Source organism: Crocodylus porosus, unplaced genomic scaffold (genome assembly GCF_001723895.1).
Source record: "Crocodylus porosus isolate Cpor-Errol unplaced genomic scaffold, CroPor_comp1, whole genome shotgun sequence".
NCBI classification, from domain to species: Eukaryota; Metazoa; Chordata; order Crocodylia; family Crocodylidae; genus Crocodylus; species Crocodylus porosus.
This window is the reverse complement of record NW_017728938.1, coordinates 1,736,991-1,749,900: the sequence shown is the minus strand read 5'-3', so window position 1 is coordinate 1,749,900 and position 12,910 is coordinate 1,736,991. Positions and strand designations below refer to the sequence as shown.

Genomic DNA, 12,910 nt, shown 5'->3' with positions numbered 1-12,910 from the left:
CAGGGTGGGGTGGGCTGCAGCCAGGGCTATGTGGGGCTCTTCTCAGCAGGGGCTAGGCTTGGAGCAGGTGCCAATAGTGCTGGGAGGATGCTGTATCTACCCCAAATTTTGCTGTTGCTCTACTTCCAGCACTATTAGCCACCCAGCCCAGCCCCAGCTCAATGCCCCACCTCTTCCCATGCACTGGGAAGAGCTGGGGCTGTGCTGGACAGCTGGCAGTGGTGGCATTGGGAACGGAGCGGTGGTAAAATTTGGGGTGGATGCAACATCTTCCCAGTGTTGCTGGCACCTGCTCTGAGCCCATCCCCCACTGACAGTCCTACGCAGCCCCAGCAGCAACCCACTCCACCCCATGCAGGTCTGGGGGCACACGCTCTCCCACTCAGCTGTGCCCTCCTGGAATGCAAGCAGCAACAGGAGCTGACCCTGTGAGCTGTGGCTTCAGCCTGTCCCCGCCCTGCCTGGGTAGATGCCCCTGCCATCTCCCTCACTGCAGGGGGCATTGATCTGCCCTTCCCCCTCCCCTTCCACCACACTGGATTTACCAGCTGGAGGCAGTTCTCTCCACTGCCAGCTGTGCTCCTTGCTGCCTGAGTGCGCAGTGCAGCACGGGCATTTATCAGCCAAATTATCAGCCCCATCAGACCGATATCCAATACTGCCAGTTTTCTTTATATTAGTATTGGACTGATGTATCAGCGCACCTCTACTGAAGACAGCTTGACAGGTCAGAATATTTTTAACACTATGGATGTATCAAGCTGTCTTCAGTATGGATTCTTACTTGAAATCTCTGGGGGGTTTTTGTGAATCATGTTTATACACACAACAGTGCTTACATTGTGTGGCACCCCATGGCACCCTTGAAAGGATCTCATGGCACGCCAGGGTGGGTATGGAAACCTAGGAGTCTTTGCACCACTTTCCCCTTTAGCCATGTGTCTTTATTTTAAAAGATGGAGAAGTAGGATTAATTTTGATGGAGATTAGACAGTAATATTCCTGTTGGTGAACTTATTTCTGAGTTTTTTTGAGCAGGGGACTGGACTAGATGACCCCCTGAGGTCCCTTCCAACCCTAATTTTTTATGATTTTCTATGATTCTATAAAACATTTTATTTCAGTGCTTATTAGTTGCAGGCATCTTTATTACCAACTAATATGAACTTTTTTCCGCAGAATTTAATGTTGGTCAGTATCGTCGAGATTTGGTAAAAAAATACAAATCCTTCGAATTCTTCCTTCCAGAAAATGAAGAGGGCTTGAAAATCAGAAGGTAGGTTGGACTGTGTTCGGCCAGCCAGCCAACTGAATCCTAAGTTTGCTGTATACTGAGAGTTTCTGTAATTTCTAAATTTTTTTTAAATGCCCTGTAACACTTTGTAGGATTACTAAGATTATGATCTGAGGCCAAGGAGAGCAAATCTGTGAGGGGCTAGAGAAGTGACTTTAATTAAAGTGCTTAACTTGGTGTGATTTTTAATTTAAATACATCCACTTTAAACTCAGGCCCTTAAAAACAATGTGAAAAGAATGATTTTTTTACTCCTCACCTCTGGCCCTTCAGCAGACCGAGTGCTACTCTTTCAGTTCACTGATGCTGCAAGAAGACCTCTGATACAAATGGAATAGACAGTTTTTGACCTTTCCAAGGTTCAAAATGCTGTCCACTTTCCACCCTTACAAAAGTGCTAACCATAAAGAATCAGAAAAGATGTACAAGATTTACTTGACATTTTAGAATTGTTATCATCTAGATTGAAGTATCTTTGAAATATTCCTGTGGGTACTCTGACGCTACCTTTGCCTGAATATGTGAGAATCATTTCCTTCATGCAAGCAGTTGAGCCTGCTGGTTAATTGCATAAGTAAACTTCCTTGTTTGCTATGCCCCTGTATTAGGAAGAGAGAGCTGATCAAAACCATGAATTTACAAATACTATGTAAAATCTTATATATGAAACGTTTATCTTTTTTTGCCCTTCACGCTTAAGTAATTAATTTAAGGATTCTGTATGTTCCTTGCAAGAAGCAATATTATTAAGAAAAGAGCAATTTATAGATGAGCTCTGTAGGCCAGTAGTTCTTAACCTTTTTAGACCCAAAGTATCTCTCCAAAACTTTTCAGAATTTAATGGCACCCTATTAAAAAAGCTAATATGAAAACATCATAAATATATATGTGGTAGGAACACATGTACTTGCCGCAACTCTGCTGGGTTTGATCCTTCGTGGCATCTTCCAGAAACGGAGGCACACAGGGCAGGTGGGACTGTCCCACACACTTTTTCAGGAGACATTGTGGAGTTGAACTGAGAAATGGCTGCAGGAGAAAGACATGATGCCTGCATTCCATTATGCAGGCAGGTACACCAATTCTGCTGCATCCCTTCCTGGTTTGGCTCCCGTGCACCTCCTGAAAAATGGGCATATATGCGGAAATTTTACCCCATAGTGGCAGCAGTATGGTGTTGGATGCAATGCCAACAGGTAGAACTGCCTCACGTGCCTCTATTTTCAGGAGGTACGTTGGAACTGAACCAGGAGGAATTGCAGCAGGATCAGATTGGCTGTCTGAATAATGTAATGCAGACAGACGTGGCTTTCTGGTGCAGCTGCTTCTCAGTTTGGCTGTGACATGGCTCCTGAAAACAGAAGCACTTGGGGCAGTTCCACCCTGTGGTAGTGTCATGGCATTCCTGGCAGGTTCTTGCTGGACCTCAGTTGGGCACCACTGCCTTAGATATTATTGACACAAAATAGAAAATGGATTTAATTAATCCCAGAAATCTCTATCTTTTGCTTAGAGTTAAAATTAAGCTTAATGCATCAGCATAGCATTTGTTAGGTTATATGGTTGGGATCACAGTACCAGATAAACCATATGATCCAATCTGCCATGCTTATTGTGACCAAAAAGGAGATATGTTTAAGTTAGTGAAGACCTGATTGATCTACCCAAGTTCCTAACACCTATTACTGAATCGCTATTTTTTTGTAAATATAAACTTGTTTGATATAAAAAGCCTTCCTTGTATGACAAAGCCTTTACCAAGATTATGTTATAGGTTTTATACTAGGAAAACTACACATTTCAGTGCCAAAACTAAAATAGATGGTATGTTATTCCAGTAAGGTATGTTAAAGGATACTGAGCAAAATGGTGTTTTAAACACAACTTGTTTAATAACTACCAAATATAATTTTATTTCATTTTTATTAAAAGTGATTACACCTGACATTTAATATGAAGTAAATATGGGTGTGGTTCACTTGTTGGTGGATGCATGTTTCCCTTCACAAAGAGTAGACAGACATCCTGAGACTATTTAGGGACTAGATATCTTAATTTGAAGTTCATTACTAGAGTTATTAAAAAGAAGAAGAAATGGAGTAGGGAACTTGCATGAGTATTTTTCATTAATTTTAACTGAAATGTGTTAAAATTTCTAGTCATGTCTTTTATATTGTCTCAGTGAGTCTGTTGCAGTGGTGAATTGATTTTCCATGTAAAAGAATGTACAAAGCTAAATTTAAGACCAAGTGGGAGTTGTACAATGAAAACAGCAAAATAACCACAAGAAACCTTAGTATAGAAATCCAAAACAGAATAAGTAGAAAAATATGTATAGATATTCTGGTTTCTGCACTCATTCATTTTAAGAAAATAAGGTTACAATTCAAAGTACTGAAGATACCATGTTTCTTACTAGAAAGGTAAATTTAGCATCAACTGCCCATGAATCAAGTGAGAACGTTTCAGTGAAAGTGGTGATTTTATTATATGGTTCTGGATCATTGAAAGTTCTTTCAGGATTGCAGACTGGGCGGTACAAGATACTACACATTATGTGTTGATATTGTATAATGTGTTGAGTTGCCTGAAAGGTTCTGTCTTTTGGTTTTTGTTTGGTTTTAGATGATGTTGTATGACCATGACCTATTGCCTTGTGAGTCAGTTCACCATTTTTTGCCAATTCTTCTCCTGTAAAGTGGGACTAGGACTTGGTTGTTAGGCTCATATAGCTGGCTGATGAATGTTTCCATTGTATTTAGACTAAGCTAAGAATGATGTGAGTACTACGTATAATTCTAAATCAGTTTAAAGTGTTATGTGACTTGAATTATATTTTTCCCTTTAAGACAGTGTGCCTTAACAGCGCTGAATGATGTCCAAAAGTACCTCAGTGAAGAAAATGGACATGTAGCTGTGAGTTTTCTCCCCACCTACACATGATAAGAATTGTCTTAAGTTTTCTTTGTAAATGTAAAGTGGACTTATCTTACTGCTTCGGTGGTTTTTATGTGAAGGAAAACCTTATAGTTTCATGATAAGTATATCTGGAACAGCCTCCTTTGGAAATATCCAAGTGAATTCCAACATCAACCAGTTTTTGATGGTGCTAAGGAAAGCTGTCTGTCCTTTTTTTTGCTAACAGGCTGTTGCATGCATGCAAGTTGTTCATGATGTAGATGTACCCAAATCTATTTTTTTGTAACCCAATCCAATTTTTAAGACAAAATAAAGGTTTGTTTAAAAAATCTTTGATACTAGTATTAATGACTTTCTAAAAAATCCCATGAGGAAGAGGAAGGAAGGAAGTAGAATTGCTGAGAACCTTTTTTCATTTGTGAGAATAAAATTCAGTGAACCATACACAGTATGTCATTTGGTGTTTCACATAAATATTTTTAATTTAGCTATCAGTTCTAGTCAGTGACGGTATATGTATATGTTGGATTAAAATTATGATAACTGTGAGTGGAAAATTAAAAGCATAAGGCTCCAGCCTACAGATCAGTGTACTTTACACTAAAATTCTGGTGTGATTCTTCACAATTGAGTTGCTTGTGTTAAATGTGGTTGTTGAGTGTCCCTGTTCCTGTAATGCTGAAGGATGTGAAACATTAGTCCTTTATCAAATGACACTTTAATTCTGTTACCTCTGGGCATTTAAGTTTCTGTGTCTAATTTGAACTTTTATTTTAGAGCTTGTGTTTATGGGTGCAGTTGTCACTCTGTATTTTAGGCCCCTGGCAGACATTACATTTAAGATGTAATTAACTAGTTAATCACATCTTAAGTCAGGGTCGGGCAATTATTTTGGGCGGCGGGCCGCTTACCCAGTTTTCACAGGCTAAGGAGGGCCACGTAGGTAGCCCTGCCCCCTAGTCACCATCTTGGGACCAATGTCCCAATGTCTTGGGAGCAATCTCCCAGGGCCGGCACCAGTGGGGCGCAGGCTAGCAGGGGTCTGCGGAACCGGGCTGGGGTGCACCAGCAGGGAGAGGAGGGAGCTGGTCCAGCTCCATAGAGCCCCTGCTGGATGGGACCCCACGCTCCTGCCACTCTGCTCTGGGCCCTGCTGGCACTGGCTCCGGGGTGCTGGTGCGGGCCCTGTGCTCCCACTGGCTCCCCACCCACTCACACCCAGTGTCCCCCAGCTCCACGGTACAAGCGGGGGGCAGTGCACAGCCCCGACCCCCTGCTTGCCATCAGGGAAAAAGCTGGTGCTGAGTGCAGGGAAGAGCATCCCCTCACCGACCCCATGGCCGGTGCTCCCTACTGCAGCTACTCGCAGCCCACGCAGGGGATGTCTGGAGGAGGCACAGGCAGCCCCATGTGGGCTGCAAGCAGCTGCAGCATGGGGCACCGGCCACAGGGCAAGCAAGGGGCTGCTTTTCCCCACTCTCAGCACCAGCTTGTAACCTGGCTCCACTGCCAGCTTTGCAGCGAGGCCGGGTTACAAGCTGGTGCTGAGCAGTGGGGGGGGAAGCATCTCCTCGTCCGCCCCATGCCTGGTGCCCCACGCTGCAGCTGCTTGGAGCCTGCCTGGGGCTGCCTGTGCCTGCCCCCGATAGCCCTGTGTGGGCTGTGAGCACCTGCAGCACAGAGCACTGGGCAGGGGGCAGGCAAGGGGCCACTTTTCTATGTGCAGGGAAGAAGCCCAGGGAAAAGCTGAGTGTGGCGGGGGGAAGAAGCGGTCCCTCCCCCGCCCCATGGCTGGCTTTCCCTGCTGCAGCTGCTTGCAGCCTGCGGGGCTGCCCAATGCAGGCACAGGCAGCCCAATGTGGGCTGCGAGCAGCTGCAGCATGGGGTAGGGGAGGGGCCACTTCTCCTACCCCCTATGCTCCTTCCCTGTCCGGGCTCTCCCCTGCCCTTCTCCCCCCACACTTACCTGCAGTTCCAGCACGGGGCAGCCACGGGTGCTCCCAGGCCAGAAGCCCGGTAGGGGCTTCCAGCTGGGCCCTGCTGTTGTTGAAGCCCGCTGGGCTTCCCCTGGGTCCTACTGCCTTTGGTTCCTGTCATTTTTGACAGGAACTGAGGGCAGAGAAATACTAATTTTCTACATTTTTTAGGGGCCCCACAGGCTGGATAGAATGGCCTCGTGGGTGGGCCGTATTTTGCCCACCCCTGTCTTAAGTAGTAACCTGGCCACACATTAATGTCATGACAACACAAGAAATAAGTCACAAAGTCATTACACAAAATACGTGTAATAACTTTGTGGCTGGTTCCCATCAGACCTTAAATTGTATGTGGCCAAGTTGATTGAGGCTCTTCTTTGAGAGCACATGGCATCCCTTGGCTCTTATGTGTCCGTGAGGCTGGGAGTACCGATCAGCTGACTGCTGCTCCCAGCCTCCAGGGTGTAGAGGAGACTTTGATTCCAGTTACGCCCCAGAGGGTGGGAGCACAGATCAAGTGATCTGTACTCCCAGTCTGCTGCACAGCACAGTCAAGGGATTTGCTGGCCCTGGAAACTGGGAGCCCAGATCAGCTGCTGCTCCCATGTGTCCTGGAAGCTGGGTGTGGTAATCATCTGATCTGTGCTCCCAGCTTCAGGGGTGCATCAGAGCCCTTGACTCTATGTTCATAGGGTTGGGAGCAGGGATCAGTTGACTGTTTCCATAATTGTGGTTTTAGGGGAAGATCAGGATCATGAGCCCAGGCTCCCCCTGGAAGGGCAATATGGTGTGATGGGGGTCTGATTCCAGATCCCACAATTGCACCTCTTGCCATGCATGTGCAACATGGGAGGAAGCATGGTGGTTAGGATCGCGCATCAGATCCCATGGTGCCCTTAGCTGAATGTCTGCCAGGGGTCTTAATGAGTTACTTAGATGAGCAGTTTACTATACTTAGCCATACTTTGGGGCTTGATGCATCTTCCATAATCTGTTAGAATGCTTATAGGTATTTATTAATGAAATGCCAGCTCATAAGTAAATGCCTGTTTTACAAGTCTGACTTTCAAGTTTTGGACAGTTTTTCTGTTTTCAATTAATTTGCTATAATCTACTGTATACTTACTGTTTGAACTAACATAATAGTGGAGTATAAACTAAAGTGCATGTTTATCTTCCAACACATTTTTTCCCCATTATATGTGAATATCTAAATGTGTAACACAAATTCATTACAAAATTCAGTCTCTGAGCTCAGAGTGCAGGTATCTGTAGATATTTATGTTGACTGATGTTATAGTAATTTATTACTGTCATATAAATCTTTGCTGCTCTATAAGGTAGAAATAAGAAAAGAATTTCTCTCTCAAATCTCTCACACTCAGAATGCACTTCCCCTCCAGTACATAGCATTCCATTGCCGGTGCATTCAAAATCTTTCCTCCTCAGTATTCAGAATTCAAAAAAGTAAAATAAAATGGTACAGAGAATGTTTTTGTCCCATTGTGCACAGTTTTGAAACAGAAATGCTAGTTAAAAGACTTAATTTCCTGTGTTCCAGTTTAGAAAAAAAAGTAGCTAAATGCAGTCTAAAGTATCAGTAATCATGAAAGCTGGCTCAACTAGGCTTCAAATATGACTGGCTGAAGGAGTTTTATATTTACTTTCCTGTCATACAAGGCATATAATGTGCATATGTTCAGTTACTGTATTCATGAACAGTAATACAAGAAACCTCTTGGCTTTGTTTTTCTAGTATAAAAAACTGAGTATTTGCACCCCCTTTTTTTGCTGCCAGAGCCACTCTTTACTGTGTTTTTTTCCTTTTAAATAATCACATTCAATAATGAAGGCTTTTATATCTTAGCTTTCCTATACTGCCTTAAAGACCCAAACATGTAGGAAAAGATTGTCTGTCTTTTCTGTCTATTTTAACAAGAGCAGGGTGTATGCATTAATTGAAATATGTGAGAGGTATGTGGCATACATGCAGGAGAACGGTACAGGCATCTTATAGACTTTGTTGTTTTTTTTTCTTTAAAGATTTTATTATCAAGGTACCTGTTTTCAAATATTTGGGGGGTTGAGTCAGATACTTTTCAAAATCCCTTTCTTTTTTCTCTAGAAATGAATTAGACTGTTTTTGTACCAAATTCTTTTTCAGAATTCCTTTGACTAGCATCTAGTTTAAGCAGTGGCTTGGAACCTGATGGTGATGGTAGTGGTGTGATTATAACAAAGGACTTTGTCCTTAGGTGATGGCAATATTTAACTGTGATATTAATTTTTCTATAATTTGTCATAGGTTTTCGATGCTACAAATACAACTCGAGAACGCAGAGAAACTATTTACAAATTTGGTGAGGAGAATGGATATAAGGTGAGTCAGAAGTTAGAAAGCTCAAGTTATGAATCTGATTGGGAAAAATATGTTTTTGGCCTCTACGCTATATCTGTGCTGTGAAAAGAGCTGTTCTATATTCTGATAGCATATTTTCTATTAGAGTTCTAGTATAGTTTATCTGATGAGTTCAGAATAAGGTGGGTGGTGTTTTCTTTTCCTTCCCTTATTGCTCTCCAAGTTAAACTGTTCTCAATTACTTTGCTTCTCTTTTATGCTGTGGCTCTATTAGATAGTCCTAGATTGTGCTGCTTAAGCCAGTGGTTCTCAGTCTTTTTGACTTGAAGCACCTCTCCATAACTTTTGTGAATTGAGTGGCAACTGATTTCGAAAACTAATTTATTTATTATGGTGCTTATCTGCTTGAAGAGGGGCTGGGGAAGGAGGAGTAGCCAGCACTGACTGATGCTCCTCTATGGCTGGGAGCTCCATCTGCTAAGGAGCTCCTTGCCACAGGGGTGCACCAACCAGTGCCAGTCCCACAGCTAACAAGGCTTGCAATGGTGGCAGTGTTATCAGTTGTGGGGCTTGCAGCAGGGAGAATGCTTTCCTGCCTGTGAGCCTCCTTGGCTGTGGGGCTCACAGTGGAGGCAACTTTTTCAGCTGCAGGGCTCACAGTGGGGTTAGTGGGAAGGATGCTGCTGCTTTTCTGAGCCTCGTGAAGCATGGGATTCTCAGCTGTGGGAACCAGTGCAGGAAGAGCCAAGGATCATGATCCCAAGCTCCCCATGCACCAGTGATAAGGCATCATGGGATCTAATGCACAATCATACAGTTGTGCCTCCTGTCATGCCTGTCTGTGATGAGAAGAATGATTGTGTGGATCACACATTGGATCCTGTTGCGCCTTTACCTGCAAATGTAGAGGGGTTCCTGGACTATCACAGCCACAATGTCACTCCAGCACTCCTTTGTGTAGATTTTTTTCCTGCATTTAGTGGTTTCTTAGTCATCTTTCTTGCTTACAACCATATCTTCTTCATAAAGAGAATAACACGTCTATTGTATACAAGAGTTTATGTATTGCTTAGAGCAGATCTTAACTCTAAAATGCTTTTGTTGCAAAGGTATTAATTGCTGTTAAGAACATTGAATTCATATCCACTTTATTTAAGCTTCTTGGCCAACCTAAATTTTTCTTATCACGTATCTTATTACTTAAGAGTTTTTGGAAAAAAAAATAGGGAGTCAGATGCCACAAAATATAAAGGCCCCTCAACTCTGAACGGGCCTGGGGAACACTTAGTACTTTGTACGTTTGAATTCTTAATGAATGTAGGAATGTTTGAACTGTACTATACTTACTATTACATATGTAATAATATGCAAGTTGCTGGAAAGTGTGTATGTGCATATGCACTGTCTATATCACTAGACAGAATACTTATGCATATTCTTTCTTTCTTCCTCCTTTGCATGATTTCCTGTTTGGTTTGGAGACTTTTTTTGTTGAGTCAGTGTGCGTAGATCCAGAGGTCATTGCCGCAAACATTGTGGTGAGTATAGGAGTGGGCATAAACTGTTTGAAGTCTTCAGTTTTAAAAAAATTAGCCATGTAATGAAATATATTTTTTAACATTATCTTTCATTTGGTCTCCTTTTCTTTCTCTTTTTACACTGTCTTACTGAACTTTGGAATAAGAAGGTCTTTTAAAGGCATTCATTTAGTAGGGGTGCACTGATAAAGATTTTCTGGGCTGATGCCGATGGCCGATTATTAATGAGCCATATCGGTTGATACTGTTCCGATATGCAAGCCCAGCAGCTTGGAGAGCAGCGTCTGGCTGGTTAGTCTGTTGGAGGGAAGGAGGTGTTGGCGGGGACCAGATAGAGGCCCCCATGGTGAGGTAGGGAGTGGGACTGGGGCAGGGACACAGCCAGGGGGGCATGGGATGGAGCTGTGAGTGGCATGTCCAGGAGTGTGCAGGAAGGGGGAGTGGGAGGGCGGCTCCTGCCACTGCATGAACCTCTGGAAGAGGCACGGGGTGGGGAGGACATATGCCCCCTGGATCTGTGCGTGGGGTGAGGGCAGGTTGCTGCTGCAGGCTGGAACTGGGGGCATTGTCAGGTTCTTACTGGAAGAGGTTGGGCTGGGGCTGCACTCAGGCTGAGCAGGTGGTGGTGCTGGGAGGAGGTCTAGGGGGCTACAGCGAATTTTGTGGGATGTTGGAGTTACTGCCTATAACCCCAGCCCAAACCCCTGCCGGGGAGCCTGGCACCACCCCTGGCTCCAGCCCACCCTCAACCCACGCACAGATTAGAGGGGCACATACCCTCTGTGTCTCACTTGGGGGTGTGCGCAGTGGCAGAAACTGCTTGTCCACCTTTCTGTGCCCTCTGGATGAGCCACTCGCGGCTCCATCCCACACCCCATCTTGGCTGGGCACTACCTGCCCCATCCCCACTCCCTCCCTCACTGCAGAAGCCTTGATCTGCCCACCATGTCCCTTTCCTTCCCCCACCCCTTTATGCCAACAGACTTACCAGCCAGATGCTGCTCTCCAAGCTGCCAAGCTCTGCTCCTTGTCCCATGCATGCTGTGGCTGTGCACATGCAAATGGCATTTATTGGTAACATTATTGGCCACATCAGCTGAAAAAAAAACGACTGCCAATTTTTATGTCAAATTTCTTTTATCGGCGCTGATACAATATGGACCAATGTATTGGTGCGCCGCTATCATTTGGGGCACCTATGCACATGATGGACCTCTGCTCCAACGTGTGCTAATTAGCACACATCAGAGCAGACTTAATGAAGTCTGCTGGAGCATGCTAATTGGCGTGCTTCAGCAGAGCCTCTGCGTCGTGTATTCAGCGTCTCTCGTCCCTGTGTTTCAAAATGGTGACAGGGGTACTTTAACTAAAGCTCATTGAACGAGCTTTAGTTAAAGTCCCCCTCCTGCCATTTTGAAATGTGGGACACTGAATACACATGATACCGCAGGCACTTTAATTGGAGCGGCTCTCAGAGCCACTTTAATTAAAACCTTTCCCCAGCTTGGAGCTGGTGTATGGATGCACTTAGAGCCGTGTCTTTGCATGTTCAGAGGAAAATAATTCAGCAGGTGGGAGATTCTCCATGTTACTTGTGTTTAGATTTTTTTTTTTACCTTTTTTAAATGGGCTTTCCTCAAGTGACATTATTTTAATAGAATTTCTAAAAGCAAAAATAAACAACTCCCATTGTACAAGAAGTATCCTTTTAATTTGTTTTTTCATCTACATATATTCATGCTAATTAATATTATTTCATCTTTTAAATAGCAAGTGAAACTTGGCAGTCCTGATTATATTGATTGTAGTAATGATGAAGCTACAGAAGATTTCATGAAAAGAATAGAGTGCTACAAGAACTCCTATGAGACATTAGATGAAACTCTAGACAAGTGAGTGGTAGGGTAATACTGTTTTAACCACCATTTTATCTCATTACATTGATTAAGGAGAGTGTGTCATTTCCTTCATATGGAATTCTGTGAACATTTTCTTTTTGTCTTGTTCAGTATGCCAGCAATTTAGAAATGGGCTCGTTATATCACTTGAGCCACATAGTTATTCTGGAATAAGTCTCCTGAATTGTCCAGCTTTTGAGAGTTGAATTTCATGGCCAAATGAAAAAATTAAAATGAGTTTTAAAGGGAGAGGTATTTACTGTGGAGGGCTGATGTGCAGCAAATGGCCATCTTCTTCCTTAAGAGAAAGATAATTTTACCTTGTAATAAAAAGGCCTTAATTATCATGGTTATCTTTTTTCATGAGGTAAGTGCAGATACACAGATATTTACTGTGCATCAACAACTGCTCCATGGTAAAACTTTCCCCCACTATTAACTTGCTGTAATTTGTTCATTTGTCCACAGCCAAAGTATATTTTGAGATTAGTATGCAGAGGAGGGAATTATTCCAAAATAGTTAGGTGGGTCACATTTGCCATTGGACAGTAGACAAGGCTTAAACTATTTAAGAGAATAGGTTCATTGTCATTTCTCACTAATGCCATTCATCTGTAGCCCAATTTTTAAGATTTGGAAATAGATAAGACCCTGTGATTCAAATATTTTTTTTTTGTTACAGTACATCTGAAGACAGTACTGAGTCTATCCATCCAGGGTTTATGCTGTTCTTGTCCCATGAATACATTTCTCAATCTCCATTTTGCGAGCACTGCTATACAGAAAACATTTTAGTGTAATTAACTGTAAGCACTGGATAGCTGTTTCAGTCAGATTAATTCATGTGTACTATCTCTGTGATGGCCATGACACTTCTGCCTGTGTATGTCAGAAATGATTAACTCCAGAGAACCTTTTTCTAAGGT

The 12,910-nt window shown here is 43.3% G+C and overlaps 1 protein-coding gene across 6 annotated transcripts in view; it reads left to right on the top strand.

Annotated features, from left to right (window-relative positions):
- The window catches only part of LOC109318288 (6-phosphofructo-2-kinase/fructose-2,6-bisphosphatase 4), a 74,312-nt gene that overhangs the window by 35,734 nt on the left and 25,668 nt on the right, over nt 1-12,910 (top strand). For all 6 annotated transcript variants that reach the window (XR_002103220.1, XR_002103221.1, XM_019547438.1 and 3 more), the window contains exons 3-7: nt 1,180-1,276; nt 4,144-4,210; nt 8,495-8,569; nt 10,030-10,086; nt 11,857-11,978. Coding sequence is in view for 4 of the 6 variants with exons in the window: in XM_019547438.1 (XP_019402983.1) it covers nt 1,180-1,276; nt 4,144-4,210; nt 8,495-8,569; nt 10,030-10,086; nt 11,857-11,978 (418 nt within the window). In the remaining 2 variants the exon portion in view is untranslated. The remainder of the gene's footprint in view (nt 1-1,179; nt 1,277-4,143; nt 4,211-8,494; nt 8,570-10,029; nt 10,087-11,856; nt 11,979-12,910) is intronic.